General features: G+C 42.0%; 1 protein-coding gene across 3 annotated transcripts in view; it reads right to left on the minus strand.

Annotated features, from left to right (window-relative positions):
- The window catches only part of SLC25A48 (solute carrier family 25 member 48), a 160,580-nt gene extending 139,351 nt beyond the window's left edge, over nt 1-21,229 (minus strand). For all 3 annotated transcript variants that reach the window (XM_073573795.1, XM_073573796.1, XM_073573794.1), the window contains exons 1-2: nt 21,099-21,229; nt 20,226-20,269 (exon numbers count right to left, since the gene is read on the minus strand). In XM_073573795.1, the coding sequence (XP_073429896.1) occupies nt 20,226-20,269; nt 21,099-21,144 (90 nt within the window). In that variant the 5' untranslated portion in view covers nt 21,145-21,229. The remainder of the gene's footprint in view (nt 1-20,225; nt 20,270-21,098) is intronic.
- Nucleotides 21,230-23,138: the final 1,909 nt, after the last annotated feature.

The raw sequence follows: 23,138 nt of genomic DNA on the forward strand, positions 1-23,138 counted from the left end.
AAAAGTCCTCCTAGTTTCCATAGCACACCGTCAATAGAGGCTGGTAGCATTCGACTCCTTCCTGCTTCTAGAAAGATGTGAGGAGTCGGGGAACCCAGCGAGCAGATGTCTTATGCATGTGAAGATGGTTTTGGATGATTTTTTCCATGGACTCCACCCTAATCTTGGCATTTTTGGGTTAGGTGGCAAATGGTTACGTGGCGATTTTCCAAAATGGCAACCTCCACTTGCTGGATGGTGTGTTCATCAATAACAGAGTGGGGTCACCCAGGAATTGGACCTGTTGGCACGGAAGTCCGACCACATTTGAATTTACGATGCCAGTTCTTGACTACATCATATTATAGGGAATCATCACATAAACCTCTTTCTTCTCATAGAACCTCTCATTTGGTGTGCGGCCTTTCTAGTAAAGGTACTTGATGACTGCTCTGTATTCCACTGGGTCAATTATCAAACCTCACATCACTTCAGCACCTGTAAAATCAAGACTGTTATCAGTTCTGAGTTGCAAGTTGGCATGTAACCTATAGAGACTTATATCCTTACACAAGTGCAGTTTCAGCATCCTGTAATAAATAGAAGTGGGTCAGGGGAAATCTTTAATGAATGCCCCTCATATGTCAGTGAGATATAAAATCACTGCTTTGTGTGTAGTGTTCTGTACTTATATTTAGCTAATAACTAAATAAGTAAATGAAAAAAACGACCTGCGGTTCCCCTTATTTTTATTAACTAGCTTAGGGAATGCAAACAGCTGTGAGCTGGTGTTATTATTCAGGGAAGGAGCCAATATCCATGGAGATTCCCAGCCGATTAATATCAGTTTGCAGCTGTCTGCGTAGCCTTTACTGGTTATTATTGACGTTGGGTTCCCCCTATTTTTTAATAACCAGCAAAGACTAAGCAGACAGCTGTGGCCTCATATTGATAAGCTGGAAAGATCCATGGATATTTTCCCCTTCCCAGACTAATAACACCAGCCCTCAGCCACCCTGGAAATGGTGCATCCATTAGATGCACCAATACTGGCTATTAGCCTTGGCTCTTCCAGATTGCTCAGTCGAGTTGGGGATAGGGACATACAGCAAGGAACATTGTTAGAGTCCCTAAGGGTTTATGGGTAACGGAAAAGTGTCAGCCAGGTCTTGGAAGCTGCGGGTTTGAAAAGAGGTGAGTCAGCAAGGCTGGGGGCACGCTCAGTAAGGTGATAGCCACAGGTGCATCATTACGTGGATTCTAAAAAGTGGGCTGAAGGAAAGTGGTCTCTGAAAAGCTCAGCTAAAATGTCGCTATATTTTTAAGGCTGAAGGTCTCTAACTTGTTCTGCAAATCACCAACTATACCATTGAAAAATGTTTATTGAAGAAATGCCACTGTACTGTAACCAAGAGAAAGACATCTGCATCTTCTGCTGTTCTTTGTCTACAAGTCAAACTTTAAATAAAGGAGATTTTGGTTTCATGGACAGGTGTGATTTCTCTTGCCTGGAGTTGCAGGGAATTGGAGCTGTGCGATGCATGGCAGACCTGAAGAGCTGGGAAGTGTGAAAATGGACCCTTGTTTTTCCGTAGCTGGCAGGGGTGCGGAAAACGTGTTCCTCATCCATAGCTACTGTGGCGCCCCTGTGGGTCCAGTCACCACAGAGGTACTGCATCTCAGCCAGAGGTGTGGTATCTCACGACCAGTTAAGATGGGGGCACCTCACCACACTCTTTACACTGCATTCAACACAAACACTAGCTAGTCAGGGCACCTGGATGTACCCTATGGGAGGAGGGCCTCATCCCAGACTGGCTAGGAAAGGGTGTTGGGAGCTAGTGGGGAAGGTAGGTAATGGGGAGGAGCTTAGAAAGTGGAGTTATGTAGAGTAGCCAATGGGAAGAGCCAGTGGGCGGAGCTTAGAGAAAGAGAGGGAGATTTGAAGGACAGTTGATAGAGTCCCCTCAGGGGAAGAGAGAAAGAAGGATGTGCTTGGAGCAGCTCCTGTCAGGAAGAGCTGCTGGATAGATTGACTGTGAGGAGAAGCTCCCAGGAGGAAAGAAAGGATTTTCTAGAGACCCATGCTGATTGCTATCAGGTGGGAGAAGAAAATAGGTCGCAGAAGGGTCTCAGCCCCTAGCCTAACGAAGTAAACAATGAACTTGGCTAGCAAGCTGACAGCTGTGGTTGCTGTATGAGCCACAGCGAATCCCACAGTTATCTTTGTAGAAAGACAGCCATATAGGATCAGGAAGCTGCCCGAGTGACGAATTCTGACAGGATCCGCGGCAGCTGGCCTGGGACACTGACTGTGAAGGTGCTAGAAAGGGAGGAAGGAGAGTGGAAATCAGCACAAGTGAGATGGCCTAGGAAGGAACATATTGAAAGAGAGTGTTGGAGGGGTAAGCTCATCTACCTGGGAGTTTACTGGACCCCTGACCTGGAGGACTCAGCCCTGAAGTGGGAGTCTGGTGCACCAGACAGTGAGTAAAGCCCATTGAACTACATGCGACTGTTTCCTCCATTTTATTCCTGTGCCACTCCTTCACTCCACATCTACCAACTCTACCAACAACTACATCTATTCTGCCCTGGGACTACAGCCCTACCTGTGGAGGGCTACAACATCACAGCTGCGCCCAACATCCATCCCAGAGAAGCAACACTGCAGCGCTGGTCACCTCTGACCAGATTGCCACAGGTGGCGTCACATATTCAACTATAAACTTTATTCTCATCTCCTTAATTACCCCCACCACAAACTATAGCCATTGACCACCTGGGGCCACGAACCGGATCCCAGCTGCCGTGACACCGTCCCCCATTGAAGTTGACGGGCCAGGTACTGAGTACCCCGCGGCCCCCGGGGCGCGTCATTTTGGCGTCATGACCAGGATAAGCGAAGCCCGGTGTCACTGGGTCCTGTGTGCCGAAAATTTTTATAGACTTAAGCAAAGAAAATGCCAAGAAAGTGTAAAAGAACAAATTTATTGAACTGTGAAATAAACTCTAAAAATGGTCGCCAGAGCGGTGAAGAGGGGCGTATCATAACAGGTGACAATCAAAGAAGAGCAAAAAAAACCGTTAAGTGCCCTAGCCTGGTATGGTGGAAAAGGATTAAAAACACATGTGACATGCACAATGTGAACAAGTCGGTAAGACAACGTTCACACCACCCACTAACTGAGACACAACAAGAAAACAGATTTGCAAAAATACTCTGCAATAAAATATATGACAGTAATCAGCAAATGCTGGATAACAAATACAGGGTATTTAGTCGATAATTTTTTTTGCAAAAAAATGTATACCAAGCTGCTTCACCGTGTCAAGGTAACCCGTATTGAAGCAGTCCACACAGTCGCATGTAGTTTAATGGGCTTTACTCACTGTCCAGTGCACCAATAAGGACAACGTGTTCACCATATAGCATTTACAACACCTACCTCCTTAGAGCTTTTCTCTATTAAAAATTTTTTTTCCCCTGTTTTCAATCATGGATCCTCTACATAAGAACTTTATAGATATTGATGACCATACAACAAGGCTCACTAAGGTAGCCTCAGTGTTCAGTAATGAAACACCTGATTTGATAACTGAAACTAATGAGTTGAGAACTTTAATGCTACAATTGGAGAAAAAAATGGTCAAAGAGATGAAAACCTGGTGGGATTTGACTACTTTGAAAACATACGAGTCCAAAAGTATGATCCCTAGAGGACTACGATTAAAAAGAGTACCTACAAGAATTTTCAATGAAGATTTTGAAAAGGAATGGTACTCCATTTTGAGTCAATGTTCCCTCAAGCTCATCTCTTTAATAATAAAATATGAGGACATGGAAATGAATTCTGTCAAACAGGATATAAAGAGTTTGCAATGCTCTTTGGAGGTGCACACCAGTTCTAAAGATTTTAACTTTTACAATGACAGATTGAAAACCAATATTACTAAGTTGGAAAATCATATCATGGACATTAAGAAATCAAAATTTAAACGAGATACAGAGCATTACATTGCTAATAAAGTCTATAATTGGAATACCAGACCACATTCTATTTTAAAAAAACAAGCACAGAGACGGGATTCTGCCAAAGGAAAAGTGAGCTTTAGGCTATGGGCCCATGTAGCGTTTTAAAACGCACAATGAAAACCGGACTCCTTCCAAGAAATCGCGCGGTTTTTTCTGCGCGATTTCACCGTGATTCTGTTCGCGATTTTGCCGCGATTTTCTCAAGCACTTTCCAAGCAATTTGCAGCATTGCTTGGAAAGTGATTGACAGGTTGGTCACATTCGTCAAACATAGTGTTTGACAAGTGTGACCAGCTTTTTACTATTGAGGCCGCCTATGCAGCATCAATAGTAAAAGATAAGATGTTAAAAATGATAAATAAAAATAAAAAATTGGGGTATATTTACCTTCCGACGTCCCGCGCTGCCATCCCGGGCCTCAGCATTCCCAGCGATGCCTTGCGAGACCTGTGATGACGTTGGTCTCGCGTTACTATAGCGATCTCGCGAGACCGCTAGAGTCACGCGAGACTACGTCATCACAGGACCTTGCCGCAAGGCATTACTGGGAATGCTGAGGCCCGGGATGGCAGCGCGGGACGTCGGAAGGTAAATATACCCCGATTTTTTATTCTTTTTTTCACAGGGGTATGGTACCCAGGGCCTGGAGGACAGTCTCCTCTCCTCCACACCGTGGGTACCAACCGCACATGAGACGCTTAACTTCCCGCATGGTGGGCATAGCCACATGCGGGAAGTAAGCGATTCTCATGCATTCCTATGGGTGTGGAATCATGGCAATTCTTTGCGATTCCGCACAAAAGAATGAGCATGCTGCGATTTTTTTCCACGATGCGATTCTGCAGCGAAAAAAGCGCAGCATTAGCACAGCATGTGCGGACTGCCATAAGAATGCATGGGGTGCGTCATGTACAAGATTTTTAAATGGTTTTGCAGCGTTTTCGCGCCGAAAATCGATGCAAAAACGCTTAAAAATCGCATCGTGGGCACACAGCCTTAAAGATAAAGATTATTCTTCGGACATTTTTTTTTTTCTACTACTGACGACCTTTCAGTTTCTTCAAAGGGTTCAACGAGCAGTATACATTCTGTGGATCAGAGGTCGGCTTCTAACATTCCTAGTACCAGTGGAGCGATTTCAAAAAACGCAGGAAACGTGCGGGCCGTAAACACAGGGGGAGGAAGATATCCCATTCGGCACAAGAATCGCCACTATTAGAGGCTCCAGTCTGGAATCTGTCAAGCTATGTGATCTTAGAAGAAAAGATTGCGGTACTCAGCAAGGGTCTAAGTTTTTCTCCCACGACTGACTTTGATTTATTTAAGACTCTACTTGATCTGAATAAATTTGCACATAATCTGACAGTGAAATGTCATTTTCTTACAGATGATGCTGCTAAACATGTTACCTATATAGATAATCTTGATTCTCCTATTACTGATGATATTCGTATGTTTCAGGAACAGAAAGCATTTCTTAGCTTAAAATCATTAGAAAGAGAATCATGAGTGGGTCCTATTTCACTTAATGATTCTTTTTCTGTCAGCAATCCATTTTTTTTATCCCTTAACCCCTTAAGCCCAAGGGTGGTTTGCACGTTAATGACAAGGCCAATTTTTACAATTCTGACCACTGTCCGTTTATGAGGTAATAACTCTGAAACGCTTCCATGGATCCCGGTGATTCTGACATTGTTTTCTCGTGACATATGGTACTTCATGTCAGTGGTAAAATTTCATTCAAATAACCTGCGTTTATTTGTGAAAAAAACAAAAATTTGGCGAAAATTTTGAAAATTTCGCAATTTTCCAACTTTGAATTTTTATGCCCTTAAATCACAGAGATATAGCACACAAAAAACTGAATAAGTAACATTTCCCACATGTTTACTTTACATCAGCACAATTTTGAAACCCAAATTTTTTTTCTTAGAAAGTTATAAGGGTTAAAAGTTGACCAGCGATTTCTCATTTTTACAACACCATTTTATTTTTAGGACCACATCACATTTGAAGCCACTTTGAGGGGTCTATATGATAGAAAATACCCAAAAGTGACACCATTCTAAAAACTGCACCCCTTAAGGTGCTCAAAACCACATTCAAGAAGTTTATAAACCCTTCAGGTGCATCACAGGAATTTTTTTGAATATTTAAAAAAAATGAACAAGGAACTTATCTAGATGTGTGGTGAGAACTTTGAACCCCCAAGGGCTTCACAGAAGTTTATAACGTACAGCGGTACAATTAAAAAATCATATTTTTTCCACAAAAATGATCTTTTCACCCCCAATTTTTATTTTTCCAAGGGTAATAGGTCCCTAAAAGTTATTGTGCAATTTGTCCTGAGTACACTGATACCCCATATGTGGGTGTAAATGACTATTTGGGCGCATGGCAGAGCTCGGAAGGGAAGCAGCGCCATTTGACGTTTTTGGCTGGAATTGAGATCGAACACCATGTCGCGTTTGGAAAGCCCCTGATGTACCAAAACAGTAGAAACCCCCCACAAATGACACCATTTTGAAAACTAGACCCCCCAAGGAACTTATCTAGATTTGTGGTGAGAACTTTGAACCCACAAGGGCTTCACAGAAGTTTATAACATACAGCCGTACAATTAAAAAATCATATTTTTTCCACAAAAATGATCTTTTCACCCTCAATTCTTATTTTTCCAAGGGTAACAGGACCCTAAAAGATATTGTGCAATTTGTCCTGAGTGCGCTGATACCCCACATATGGGTGTAAACCACTATTTGGGTGCATGGCAGAGCTCGGAAGGGAAGCAGCGCCATTTGATGTTTTTGGCTGGAATTGAGATCTGACACCATGTCGCGTTTGGAAAGCCTCTGATGTATCAAAACAGTAGAAACCCCCCATAAATGACACCATTTTGGAAACTAGACCCCCTAAGGAACTTATCTAGATGTGTGGTGAGAACTTTGAACCCCCAAGGGCTTCACAGAAGTATATAATGCCCAGGCATGAAAATAAAAAAATCATATTTTTTCCACAAACATGATCAATTAGTCTCCAATTTTTTTATTTTCCCAAGGGTAACAGGAGAAATTGGACCCCAAAAGTTGTTGTCCAATTTGTCTTGAGTACGCTGATACCTCATATGTGTGAGAAAACTACTGTATGGGCACACGTCGGGGCTCGGAAGGGAAGTAGCAACGTTTTGGAATGCAGACTTTGATGGACTGGTCTGCGGGTGTCATGTGCGTTTGGAGAGCCCCTGATGTACCTAAACTATTGAAACTCCCCACAAGTGACCTCATTTTGGAAACTAGACCCCCTACGGAACTTATCTAGATGTGTGGTGAGCACTTTGAACCCCCCAGTGCTTCACAGAAGTTTATAACGCCCGTGCGTGAAAATACAAAAATCGTATTTTTTCCACAAACATGATCTTTTAGTCACCAATTTTTTTCATTTTCCCAAGGGTATAAGGAGAAATTGGACCCCAAAAGTTGTTGTCCAATTTGTCCTGAGTACGCTGATACCTCATATGTGGGAGAAAACTATTGTATGGGCACACGTCGGGGCTCGGAAGGGAAGTAGTGACGTTTTGGAATGCAGACTTTGATGGAATGGTCTGCGGGTGTCATGTTGCTTTTGGAGAGCCCCTGATGTACCTAAACAGTGGAAACCCCCCACAAGTGACCCCATTTTGGAAACTAGACCCCCTAAGGAACTTATCTAGATGTGTGGTGAGCACTTTGAACCCCCCAGTGCTTCACAGAAGTTTATAACGACCGGGCGTGAAAATAAAAATATCGTATTTTTTCCACAAACATCATCTTTTAGTACCCATTTTTTTTATTTTCCCAAGGGTAACAGGATAAATTGGACCCCAAAAGTTGTTGTCCAATTTGTCCTGAGTACGCTGACACCCCATATGAGGGAGAAAACTACTGTATGGGCACACGTCGGGGCTCGGAAGGGAAGTATTGACGTTTTGGAATGCAGACTTTGATGGAATGGTCTGCGGGTGTCATGTTGCCTTTGGAGAGCCCCTAATGTACCTAAACAGTGGAAACCCCCCACAAATGACCACATTTTGGAAACTAGACCCCCTAAGGAACTTATCTAGATGTGTGGTGAGAACTTTGAACCCCCAAGGGCTTCACAGAAGTATATAATGCCCAGGCATGAAAATAAAAAAATCGTATTTTTTCCACAAACATGATCAATTAGTCTCCAATTTTTTTATTTTCCCAAGGGTAACAGGAGAAATTGGACCCCAAAAGTTGTTGTCCAATTTGTCCTGAGCACGCTGATACCTCATATGTGGGAGAAAACTACTGTATGGGCACACGTCGGGGCTCGGAAGGGAAGTAGTGACGTTTTGGAATGCAGACTTTGATGGATTGGTCTGCGGGTGTCATGTGCATTTGGAGAGCCCCTGATGTACCTAAACTATTGAAACTCCCCACAAGTGACCCCATTTTGAAAACTAGACCCCCCACAGAACTGATCTAGATATGTGGTGAGCACTTTGAACCCCCAAGTGCTTCACAGAAGTTTATAACGCCTGGCCGTGAAAATAAAAAAATCATTTTTTTCCACAAAAATGATATTTTTGCCCCCAATTTTTTATTTTCCTAAGGGTAACAGGAGAAATTGGACCCCAAAAGTTGTTTTGCAATTTGTCCTGAGTAGGCTGATACCCTATATATGGGGGTAAAACACTGTTTGGGCGTATGGCAGAGCTTGGAAGGGAAGGAGCACCATTTGACTTTTTCAACGCAGAATTGGCTGAAATTGAGATCAGACACCATGTTGCATTTGGAGAGCACCTGATGTGCCCAAACAGTGGAAACCCCCCAATTATAACTCCAACCCTAACCCCAACACACCCCTAACCCTAATCTGAGCCCTAACCCTAGCCCTAGCCCTAACCCTAGCCCTAACCCTAACCCTAGCCCTAACCCTAACCCTAACCCTAATGGGAAAATGGAAATAAATACTTTTTTTTAATTTTATTATTTTTCCCTAACTAAGGGGGTGATAACGGGGAGTTTGATTTACTATTTATGGCGGTTTTTATGTTTGGCGGCTGTCACACGCTAAAAGACGCTTTTTATTGTAGAAATAGTTTTTGCATCACCACTAGTGTTGAGCATTCCGATACCGCAAGTATCGGGTATCGGCCGATACTTGCTGTATCGGAATTCCGATACCGACTTCCGATATTTTTTCAATGCCGGGGGGCTGTGCCGGCCTGCCGGGGGGCTGTGTGGACTGCCCGGGGTCTGTACCGGCCTGCCAGGGGGCTGTGCCGGCCTGCCGGTGGTCTGTGCACCCTGTGGGGGTCTGTACCGGCCTGCCGGGGGGCTGTGCCGGCCTGCCGGTGGTCTGTGCACCCTGTGGGGGTCTGTGCCAGCCTGCCGGGGGGCTGTGCCGGCCTGCCGGGGGGCTGTGCTGATGTCCGGGGGTCTGTGCAAGCATCGTCCGATGGGACTACAAGTCCCATCTGGCGATGCCTGCTACCATGACAGTGATTGACACATTAGCCAATGATGGGACAGTAGTAGTCCCATCACCTGGCTAATGTGTTAAATGTTAAAAAAAAAAAAAAAAAAAAATACTACATACATACTACATACATACTACATGCATGCTACATACATACTACATGCTACATACATACTACATACATACTACATACATACCACATACATACCACATATATACCACATACATACTACATACATACTACATACATACTACATACATAACACATATATACTACATACATACTACATGCTACATACATACTACATACATACTACATACATACTACATGCTACATACATACTACATATATACTACATGCATGCTACATGCTACATACATACTACATACATACTACATACATACTACATACATACTACATGCATGCTACATACATACCACATACATACTACATACATACTACATGCATGCTACATACATACCACATACATACTACATACATACTACATATATACTACATGCATGCTACATACATACCACATACATACTACATACATACTACATATATACTACATGCATGCTACATACATACTACATACATACTACATACATACTACATGCTACATACATACTACATACATACTACATACATGCTACATACATGCTACATACATACTGCATGCTACATACAGACTACATACATACTACATACATACTACATGCATGCTACATACATACCACATACATACTACATACATACTACATATATACTACATGCATGCTACATACATACCACATACATACTACATACATACTACATATATACTACATGCATGCTACATACATACTACATACATACTACATACATACTACATACATACTACATGCATACTACATACATACTACATGCTACATACATACTACATATATACTACATGCATGCTACATACATACTACATACATACTACATATATACTACATGCATGCTACATACATACTACATACATACTACATACATACTACATTCATACTACATACATACTACATGCATACTACATATATACTACATGCATGCTACATACATACTGCATGCTACATGCATGCTACATACATACTACATACATACTACATGCTACATACATACCACATATATACTACATACATACTACATACAATACATTAATACAATACATACATAGACATACAGTACATATAACATAGAGTAACATACTTACCAATACTTGTCACATTGTTCCCCGAAGCCATTGTCTTTTACGGAATAAATATTAACATAACAAACCACAAAAATACTCACCCACGATCCGAAGCAGTCCACGAGTGTGTCCCACGACGATCTTGGGTAGAGAACTGCAGCATCAGCTGTTGCTGCCGTTCTCTACGGGCTGCAGGAATCCAATGACGGAAGGTAGGTATCCTTCCGCACTGTATTCCTCCGCCACTTAAAAAAAAAAAAAGTCCCTAGTCTCACTTTATGCCATTGCTGTGTGGACGCATTTTAGTATATGTGGTATGTATGTAGCATGTAGTATGTATATAGCATGCATGTAGTATGTATGTAGCATATATGTAGTATGTATGTAGTATGTATGTAGCATGCATGTAGTATATATGTAGTATGTATGTAGCATATATGTAGTATGTATGTAGCATGTAGTATATATGTAGTATGCATGTTGCATGCATGTAGTATATATGTAGTATGTATGTTGCATGTAGTATATATGTAGTATGTATGTTGCATGTAGTATATATGTAGTATGAATGTAGCCTGTAGTATGAATGTAGCATGTATGTAGTATGCATGTTGTATGTATGTAGCATGTAATTTTTTTTTTTTTTTACATTCAACACATTAGCCGGATGATGGGACTACTACTGTCCCATCATTGGCTAATGTGTCAATCACTGTCATGGTAGCAGGCATCGCCCGATGGGACTTGTAGTCCCATCGGACGATGCCTGCACAGACCCCCGAAGCCTGCACAGTCCCCCGGCAGGCCGGCACAGTCCCCCGGCAGGCCGGCACAGCCCCCCGACAGGCCGGCACAGCCCACCGGACCCTGCACAGCCCCCCGGCAGGCCGGCACAGACCACCGGAGCCTGCACAGCCCCCCGGCAGGCCGGCACAGCCCCCCGGCAGGCCGGCACAGCCCACCGGAGCCTGCACAGACCCCCTGGCAGGCAGGCACAGCCCCCCGAAAGGCCCGTACAGACCCCAGAGAGGCTGTACAAGGGAAAAACAGGATTTTTCTTATTCCGATACCGGAAGTCCCATAGACTTGAATGGGACTTCCGGTATCGGAATCGGCGATACCGATACTTTTTTTTAAGATCGGCCGATCCATTCCGCTCCGCTCAACTCTAATCACCACATATTGAGAGCTATAATTTTTCCGTATTTTGACCCACCGAGTCATGTGAGGTCTTATTCTTTGCGGGACGAGTTGACGTTTTTATCGGTACCATTTTTGGGCACGTGACATTTTTTGATCGCTTTTTATTCCGATTTTTGGGACGCAGAATGAACAAAAACCAGCGTTTCATGAATTTCTTTTGGGGGGGTGCGTTTACACCGTTCCGCGTGCTGTAAAATTGATAAAGTGCTTTTATTCTTCGCGTCAGTACGGTTACAGCGATACCTCATTTAGGTCGTTTTTTTATGTTTTGTCATTTTTTTGCAATGAAAACAATTTTATATAAAAAATAATTATTTTTGCATCGCTTTATTCTGCGAGCTATAACTTTTTTATTTTTTTGCGGATGATGCTGTTTGGCGGCTCTTTTTTTGTGGGACAAGATGACGTTTTCAGCGGTACCATGGATATTTATATGCGTCTTTTTCATTGCGCGTTATTGCACTTTTTGTTCGGTGATATGATAATAAATCATTATTTTTTGCCTTGTTTTTTTATTTTTATTTTTTAAGGGGTTCGCTAAACTAATGGGACAGTTTTATAGGGCGGGTTGCTGCGGACGCGGCGATACCAAATGTGTGTACTTTTATTGTTTTGTTTTTTTTATTTTAAAAAAATGAATTTATTGGGGAATATTTTTTTTTTTTTTTACTAATTTATTTAGCGATTTTTTTAAATTATTTTTACACTTTTTTTTATTTTTTTTTTTACTCTATTACATAGTCCCAGGTGGGACATCACTGTCCTGTGACAGATCGCCGATCTGTCACATCACAGATCACTGTGACAGATCAGCAATCTGTCACAGGCAGTTCTGCAGACTTCCTCATGCCTGCGCTTTGCAGGCAGTGAGGAAGTCAGCTCCCTACAGGCCCCCAAAGGCCCCCGTCACCATCTTGGATCCGGGGGCCTGTAGGGAAAGAGTCCCCCGCAGCAGCGCTGCACATTGCACTGCCGTGGGGGGCTCAGGGAAGCACGGAGGGAGCCCCCTCCCTGCCGAAGCTTCCCTTTAACTCCCGGTACACCGCGATCGTGTTTCACCTGCGGATTTTACAAAATCTGCGCGGATGAATCCACACCTAATCCGCAGCGTGTGCACACAGCCTACCTGCAACCTTTGATGCAAAATACACCTAGCTACATACGTGATTCCAAATATGTAACTGCAGTTTTTGATGAATTCCATTGGAAGGAACCATATGCATGGTTAACATGCGATGTAGTGAGTCTATACCGATCAATCCATCACTCTGTGGCATTATCTAGTTTAACATATTATCTGGACACATATTCTACCTACAGTAATGACATGAAAAAATTTCTGATATCTGCCGTGGATTTTTTGTTAAACCATAATTATTTTAGTTTTGATAACAGATTTTTCAAACAGCTGAAAGGCGTCAGTATGGGCGCGAAATTTTCGCCTTCCTTAGCCAACATTGCTATGCTCAAATGGGAAGAAAGTCATATTTATGACGATAAAAATGATATATGCAAACATATTGTTTGGTACGGTCGTTACATAGACGATCTGATCTTAATATGGAGAGGCACAAAGACGGAGGCTGAAAAATTCGTAGATTATATCAATGACAATGAATATCATCTGAAATTTACTTATTCTTTTCAGAAAAAAAATACTAATTTTTTGGATCTGAATCTCAGAGGTAATGTATCCAAACATACCGTTGAAATTACTCCCTATAGAAAGCCAACCTCAAGCAATTCTTTTCTTAGGGCCAATTCTTGCCATCCAAAACATGTCTTAAAAAATATTCCATATGGTGAGCTTATTAGAATAAGACGTAATTGTTCTGAAAATGCTGCATTTTTGGCAGAAACAGAAAAAACTTGTGAGCGACTTTCACGAAGAGGCTATCCTAAATGGAATTTAAATAATGCACGTGAAAGAATTCTACAGACAGATCATAAAAATTTATTAACAACCAAAAAAGGTAGATTTATTCAGAATAATTCACATAAAAATAAAAAGAACTATAATAATAATAATAATAATGTAGTATTCAGTACTCCTTATAGCTTGCAATATGGACAAATTGTAGATATCATTAAAAAATATTTACCAACGCTAAAACAAGATGACAGATTGAAACAAATATTAACACATAGTGACATCAAGTTTGTAGCAAAACGAGCTCCTGCCCTGGGTTCGATCCTGTCTCCAAGTTTATTCCTCAGCTCTCCACGGGACACTAATAGAGCTACTTGGCTGGACGTCACCGGATTTTGTAGATGTGGAGCTAATCGTTGCAAAACATGCAATTATGTTTATAAAACAAATACATTTTTGTCTTCATATAATCAAAAGCAATTTGACATACATGATTACATTAATTGCAACACTGAGAATGTGGTGTATCTTATAGAGTGTACCGTATGCAAAGTTCAGTATGTCGGCTGCACTACTTGTCCGCTGAAGGTGCGGATCAGGAGACATTTATCAGACGCTGTAAATGCTCAAGCCCTCTCCGTCTCAGCTGTGTCAAGACATTTTTACAATGTGCACAAAGGCAATTTAAGTAGTTTTAGATTTTGTGGAATTGAAAAGGTTTACAAACCTCCTAGAGGAGGTAATTTACAACAGAAATTATTTAACCGTGAAACATACTGGATGTTTATGCTTGACACCTGTACTCCCCGTGGTCTCAATGCCAGACAAGATTTAATAAAATTATACTGAATACTGTTTATGCAGTATCTTATAAGGAAATGTTTTATCCTAATTCACTGTTATCCATCATGATTCTTGACCAAGAAATATATATTTTTTTTTTTTCTCAATTTGTATATGCTTTTTTGCATTTTTAATTGTCTGTCCAATCAATGTCATGTGCACTCTATATATAGTTTCTCAATGTATTAGCAGGTAGATCATGACTAAGACTATTTTTTAGTTGAAACGCGTTGATCTTCTTTACTGGTCTGCTTGGTGTTTGCTATAAGAAATTTTTAAGAACCAACATATTTTTAAGTTGTCCAAAAAAGCTTTGTAAATTGCAGCCGCCTACGTCTCAAGCTGGATCACTTTTTTCTTCCTCTTTCTCCTAATTCATGTGGATGCTCACCACAGTCCGTGCGGGGCGCTGGCAGGCTTGGGGATTGCTTTGCAGACGGGTAAGCGGACTACACTTTCTTTACTTAACAACTACATCTATTCTGCCCTGGGACTACAGCCCTACCTGTGGAGGGCTACAACATCACAGCTGCACCCAACATCCATGACAGAGAAGCAACACTGCAGCGCTGGTCACCTCTGACCAGATTGCCACAGGTTGGCGTCACATATTCAACTATAAACTTTATTCTCATCTCCTTAATTACCCCCACCACAAACTATATCCATTGACCGCCTGGGGCCACGGACCGGGTCCCAGCCGCCGTGACACCATCCCCCATTGAAGTCGACGGGCCCGGCTCCGAGTACCCCGCGGCCCCCGGGGAACGTCACTACCACCCTGAATCCACTTACATGTACTCATTACAGAAGAGCTTGCAGGAACAGGGTGGTTTTTACTAGAGCTCCACCTGATTGACAAAATTTCAGTGTGATGCTGCATCATCTGCATGTTCAACATCAGGCAGTGAGGTGAAGGGTAATACAGTGGGTGCAGAAAGTATTCAGACCCCTTTAAATTTTTCACTCTTTATTTCATTGCAGCCATTTGGTAAATTCAAAAAAGTTCATTTTTTTCTCTTTAATGTACACTCTGCACCCCATCTTGAATGAAAAAAATATGGAAATGTAGAAATTTTTGCAAATTTATTAAAAAAGAAAAAACTGAAATATCACATGGTCATAAGAATTTGGAACCTTTTCTCAGACACTCATATTTAAGTCACATGCTTTGTGATCCTATTTGAGATGGTTCTACTCCTTCATTGGAGTCCAGCTGTGTTTAATTAAACTGATAGGCTTTGATTTGTAATTGCACACACCTGTCTATATAAGACCTCACAGCTCACAGTGCATGTCAGACCAAATGAGAATCATGAGGTCAAATGAACTGGCCAAGGAGCTCAGAGACAGAATTGTGGCAAGGCACAGATCTGGCAAATGTTACAAAAGAATTTCTGCTATACTCAAGGTTCCTAAGAGCAAAGTGGCCTCATAATCCTTAAATGAAGAGGTTTTGACCGCCAGAAGTCTTCCTAGACCAGACCGTCCAGCCAAACTGAGCAATCGTGGGAGAAGGATCTTGGTGAAAGAGGTAAAGAAGAACCCCAATATCACTGTGGCTGAGGTCCACAGATGCAGTAGGGAGGTGGGAAAAAGTTCCACAAAGTCAACTATCACTGCAGCCCTCCACGAGTCGGGCCTTTATGGCATAGAGGCCCGACGGAAGCCTCTTCTCAGTGCCAGACATATGAAAGCCCGCATAGAGTTTGCTAAAAAAACACATGAAGGTCTCCCAGACTATGAGAAATAAGATTCTCTGGTCTGATGAGACGAAGATAGTTCTAAGCGGTATGTGTGGAGAAAACCAGGCACTGCTCATCACCTGCCCAATACAATCCCAACAGTGAAACATGATGGTGGCAGCATCATGCTATGGGGGTGCTTTTTCAGCTGCTGGGACAGGACGACTGGTTGCAATTGAAGGAAACATGAATGTGGCCAAGTACCGAGATATCCTGGATGAAAATCTCTTCCTCAGTGCTCTGGACCTCAGACTTGGTCGAAGTTTCACCTTCCAAAAAGTCAATGACCCTAAGCAAACAGCTAAAATAACAAAGTAGTGGCTTCAGAAAAACTCTGTGACTATTCTTGACTGGCCCAGCCAGAATCCTGACCTAAACCCAATTGAGCATCTCTGGAGAGACCTGAAAATGGCTGTCCACCAACGTTCACCATCCAACCTGATGGAATTGGAGAGAATATGCAAGGAAGAATGGCAGAGGATCCCCAAATCCATGTGGGGAAGATGACTTGACGGACAGACTTGACTGGAGGAAGAAGGGACGGTTTGTGCACTATAGACGGATATTGGCATTGACAGAAGGGTGACAGCTGGGGAAGATTGAAAAGGGAGTGCAAAACCTAGATTTTACCACAAGATGGTAGGGGGGAAAGTAGTTTAGGACTTGACAGCAGCTTATGGCTATAGAAACCGCTTAGTCATGGGGGCGGGGAGATAGGAACCCAGGAGGGAAATTCCCGAGGAAGGGGATAAATAGGACAGGGTTCTAGGAGAGTCTAGTCCCGGGAGAAGCTCTGGAGCAGAAGACTGACAATGGTGGAGAGTTCGACCAGTGGACTGACAGGAAGAGACAGTCAGGGGGGTGGCCCTGACATCGAGAACCGCAGGACAGACGAGGCCCCGGGGGTACCGTGTGGATGACGACCTCGGGCAGGTGAAGCGCTGACGGTAGATAGGTGTAAGACAGCCCCAGCGAAAGATCTGCGAGGAACGTCACTATGACTGAAGGAAAGGTGGAGGTACCCGGGCCTGAGTACAGAGAGCTGTAAAGGAACTGTGGTGTATTGCTACATTCGCCAGGAGGATGGCCAATAAAACCCGGACCTGTTGCAACTGAAATCTGCCTCCGTCTCATCTCTGTGCCGGCTGTGCGCGGTAAGCAGTGGACCACCCCCCATTCTGGGCCCCCTACTACATCCAGATGTGAAAAACTTGTTGCATCATTCCCAAGAAGACTCATGACTGTACTAGCTCAAAAGGGAGCTTCTATTCAATACTGAGCAAAGGGTCTGAATAGTCTTATTACCATGTGATATTTCAGTTTTTCTTTTTTAATAAATTTGCAAAAAATGTCTACATTTCTGTTTTTTTTTCAGTCAAGATGGGGTGCAGTGTGTTCATTAATGAGAAAAAAATAAACTTTTTTGAATTTACCAAATGGCTACAATGAAACAAAGGGTGAACAATTTAAAGGGGTCTGAATACTTTCCATACCCACTATATTATGCAGTATAGAGCCTGAAGCTTCTATTACTTTTAAATCCTGCATCAATAGGTGATGAGAGCCTCATGTTGGGCGGACAACATCTGTAGTGACTTCTCTTGCTATGACCCTCTGCGGGATTGGGCCCCTGTCCAGAGATGGGCAAAAAGGGGAAAAAATTGTATAAATAAAAATTGTTATCTTTCTATGACTCTCAATTTTCTTTAGGCCTCTAGCTCTATGCTTCACCGTCAAATTTGGGGTATAGGAATTTTTGAGTAGAATCTTACTAAACTGGGGTGACATTCCCTCATAGAACCCTGTGTAGTATCCAATGCAGGATTGGGATGGGTTCAAATGGAAAAAAAAAATTTTTATAAAGAAAATTGTTGTGCTTCTATAACTTCCATTTTCTTTATGTCTCTGCTTTGCCATCACCCATCGCTTTATTTGGAAGGGGGAATCTAATACAACATCACAAGTCTCCAATACAGGTTCTTCATTCCGCAATGTCATCTGTTCACATGTTGATGGAGAGGGTGAACACTTGAAGTATAGAATCCTGATTATTTGTTTCCCATGGTCTAAATACCATGTTACTCAAGGAAAGTATCATCCAAGTTGATAGGACGCACAGACAATGTTGCTACCAGAATGAATAGCCGTCATCATGTCCAGGGTCATGCATGCATCTTTTATAAAATAAATTGTCTTTCAGGTGCGGCGAGGACAACAGATCCACATAGAAGAGTTCTGCGTTGGTCCCTGTGCAGGGAATTTCAATCATTTTCATTGAATTATAGACAATGACAGAATGGTGTGCCAGATTACAAAAGTAAGTGGGATAAGTTTTAGACAGTTTTTTGATTTTGAAAATCATAAAAAGTTTGTTTATACTGTGTGTGTTAAAAAATTCTCTGTTGGTTACCACCAGATACCAACCTTTTACTCATTGCCAAGCATGTTAAAATCACCTTGATTGTGTCTATGTAGGGAAGTGGACTGACCTATGGACCTGTCTGAAGCAAGGAAATGAATACAAGATAGGCAGTAGATATACGTGACGTGAATTTGTATAGACATGTGGGGAGACAGCTAGAGACAGTACAGGATTTTGGCCACTAGGGGGAGACAAAGAATAGCAGGAAAGCGTTACTAAGGTTTGGCCACAAGATTAAGGCAGGGAGCAGTGAGAAAAGGGCTTAACAGCAGCTTAAGGCTAGGAAACCGCATAGTCATGGTGGGCGGAATTACGGGGACTCGAGAGGGAAATTCCCAGGGAGGGGAATAAAAAGGGAGAGAGAGTTCCAGAAGGAAGCTAGTCTAGGAGGAGGAGGAGTTCAGCAGAGCAGGAGACTGAAGGAGGAAGAGACTGAGAGGGGAAGAACTCTGGGACGGACTGGAAGGAGAAACAGTCAGGGGGTGTCCCTGACAGGAGAGCCGCCTGACAGAGGAAGACCGGGGGTACCAGACAGACGGACTCAGACAGGCGAAGCGCTGTGGTGGTAGGCCTAGGGCAGCCACAGTGATAGAACCGCGAGGGACGTCACTGTAGGAAAGAGAAGAAGGAGAAAGATACCCGGGCCTGTGTGTATGGAAGCTGTCATGCTGCTGTGGTCGTCTGGAAGATTGCCAATAAAGAGGACCTGTTGAACGTGCATCGGTTTCTGTCTCCAGGCTGTTCTCAGCGAAAAAGGGACCACCCCCCAGTTGGCACACGTACCTACATCTACATTATAGGAATGGGTTAAGTACAGTCCTAGCGGACCTCAGAGGGTTACACATGCTTTCTTGCCAATTATATGTTTGCCAGCATTTGAGATTCTCGGAAAATCTACTCACTGCAAAACAAACTTTTGGGAAAAAATTCATCATAACTGGAGAATTCAAAGTGCAAAAGAGTAAGTCATCTCTATTTTTCCACCCTTAGCTTCACTGACCCTTAACAAATTAGTCACATTGTGTATTTTTGAGTAATCTGCAAAAATGGACTGAACAGATAGAACAAGATAACGTGAGGTTATTCAAGTTCAAATAGCAATGCTGTGCTCGACTTTGTGATGTTAGCAGAAAAGCTGCAATCATTGCATATACAGTACATGCTTAGTCTTGTTTTGGTGAATGATTCTATTTTAATATGATAGTTATGAAAGCTAGTTGGAATAGATGGCAGGGGGGACTCCCATACTAAGAAAATAAGTGCAGTAACCTGATTGGATGGTTCAGGCAACACCTCTACTTGTTTCTTTCTGTTTCTTTCACGAACCATAGTTGTCAATTTTCCAAAAAGTTTTCCAGTTTGGCAAATCCAGGCAGACACCTTACATTAAAAATTGCCAGAAAATACACTTAAAGCAAAATTTAAATACCTTGACAGTGTCCAAAGGATGCCCCACAACAACACTAGCCGCCCCTATAGGATAGAAATATTTTACATTAGTCATTTCATATAGTAAGGAGCAATAAGTAAGTAAGTAAGTAAGCAATAAGTAAGGCGTAAGTGAGTGAGCAATAGTTTTTAGTTTCAGTACATCGAGGTAAGTGCATTACACCTATATGGAGGTGCAAGCCTAATGGCACTCTTTGTTTTCTATCTTTAATATTATTGTTAATTATTTTGCCTCTCGATGATGCGTCATTTCATTGTTCCATTCTTGCATTGTTAATACAGCACTTGTTAGGGCATGGAACAATTGAACAAGTTTGTGATTCCATGGAAGTCAGTGACCATAGTACATAGCAATGTTAGTACGGAGGTGGAAACAGTCAAAGCACTTAAATGTTTTAATGTATATTTTGTTTAAAAAATGATTCGTATCCAGAAAGTTGTCCGTATGGACAAGCAAATTTCTCTATATAAAAGAGGTTCATATCTTGACTTTTATGAACAATAATCTGCAAGAACATTGTATGGACTGTATATGCGTGTAAGCAACAAACGACCAAATAGAAACCAAAAGCATTGAACTGGATTTAAGTTGGTGGGCATGCTGCGTGCAGGCGCATGTTCACACTGGCCACCAAATGACCAAATGGGTTTGTAGAACACATTGTAAAAATGATGTGGTTCCTGTGCCAGAGGCAAGTGACCCTATCCAGTCTCTAATATCCCCTTTACATTTCTAATAATATTTAAAAGGTATTTAATAATCTAAAACTGTATGCTTAGTAGTCAGATATATATGTGATGCACACATAAAGTAATACTGAAGTAAAGAGCATACAAACATATACTAACTTACCACCCACGTATCCAGCTACAAACTCCTCCAGGTGGACTCTACCCATGTTATTTTTTAGCAGCAGAATCTCCTCTCTTTGCAGGGACAGCTACTTAGCATTTGAATGGTGTATTTGCTTTCTTCCAGCCCAAAGGTTTTAACTTACAAAACAAATGTGTTCTTCTGGCAGATGAAGCTGTATTACGTGTCATCACCAGTTTTATGCTAATGCCAATACTAGTTTATGATTGTCAGCTTTTCTCAGCTTTTCACAACACACAGTTTTTAGAAAGTTTAGCAATTTGTTCTGATCTCCATGTCTACTGACCATTCAGATTTGTGTCATATTTACAACAATAATGCAGAATTTCGTATTTTTAGAATTGCATATTAGTTTATGGCTCTTTTGTGCTACTAATTACATATACCTTTATCCAGATGCTTAATCCTCATTTTGGTTTATGATTTACAAGTTAAAGTATAATTAAGAGAATGGGACAAGAGGAATTTGTTAGGTTGTAACATGATTTATTAACTATGGGAAACATGTTTATAAAGTCACTTCTGTTTTAGTGCTACAATAAAATTGTTTTTGCACTGTGAAAAATTGGATTAGTTTAAAGCACCACTCCAGTGTTTTTATTTTTATTGCATCACTGGAATGTTGCTTCTAATCTATGGTCCTTAATTCTAGTCTTATACTTAAAAGTGAAATCATATAATCCCTTTAAAAACATGAAACTTTAATAAATTGAGGTAAAAAAACACCCTCCTAGTGCAATAACACAATTAACAAACTCTATACAATAATAACCTACGAGAGCCCTATTCTAGCCTGCTATCCCTTCCTGACAATGTAGGTTGGCACTAGAGTTGAGCGAAACAGGTCGGCCAGATTCATAAGTCGCCAACTTATGCCAAAGTCGTGTTTCGCCGACCGAAACCCAACCATAGCGTGAGGTCTGCCATGCGGTCGTCGACCCGAGCACCAAAGCCGGATTTCACAGAATGCTTGCACGTGACTTTTTTTTTCAGCCAATGAGCAAGGACGTACACTGTGGGCAACGAGATGACATTTGCAGCATCCGGGGAGAGAGAGAGATTTCGCGCACTTTAAAAAAGCGGCCCGGCATGTAGGTGTCCTCCACTCCCTGCCGACTTTGCTTCCCCATTGACTTGCATTGGGTTTCGTGTTTCATTCGGGCCTCCGACTTTTCCCGATAGTCGGCCAATTTCGTTCGACTCGACTTTTGAGAAAGTTGGGTTTCATGAAACATAGATGGACATTTTCCATTTTTCCATACACCTTATAGAGCTGTCCGCTTCTCTTACAGTATCGTATATCTGCTGTTGACACCGTTAAAAAATAGATGGAGATTTAAAATTTTCCATACATACATCGTATAGAGCTGTCCGCTTCTCAAACAGTATCGTATATCTGCCGCTTGTCTGATGGTCAAATCTATACAGAGACAGCGTGTGTGTGTGTGACTCCGTAAAAAAATAGACGGAGATTTAAAATTTTCCATACATACACCGTATAGAGCTGTATGCTCCTCACACACTACCGTGTACCGGCTGGTATCACGGATAAATACATGCTATCTGGGTGTGACTCAGTAACAAAATAGACAGAGATTTTCATTTTTCCATACATACACCGTAAAGAGCTGCCTGCTTCTGATACAGTACCGTATATCTGCTGGTTGGATTACGGTCAAATAAAGTACATACTGGGAGAGCGTCTGTGACTAAGGAAATATATACAGAGATTTATATTTTTACCTACACCTTATACAGCTGTACGCTCATCATACAGTACCATATATCTGCTGGTATTTTTGTTACATTTTCACAAACATGAGGAAGTATGGTGGAAGAGGCCATGCACGTGGGCAGGGGGGGCAGCTGGTACTGATGGTGGTGGTGATGCATCTGCTGGTTATGCCAAAAGCACGATAGCAGCTAAGACAGGAGGTGTTGAACCTGCGTCATCGTCTGGCACAAGAATGCCTGTAAGGTTCCCTTTTCTGAGAGTAGGAAAACAGCTTTCAAAGCCAG

The sequence above is a fragment of the Dendrobates tinctorius genome, unplaced genomic scaffold, assembly GCF_039654945.1.
Source record: "Dendrobates tinctorius isolate UK_male_01 unplaced genomic scaffold, ASM3965494v1 ptg000036l, whole genome shotgun sequence".
NCBI lineage: Eukaryota > Metazoa > Chordata > Amphibia > Anura > Dendrobatidae > Dendrobates > Dendrobates tinctorius.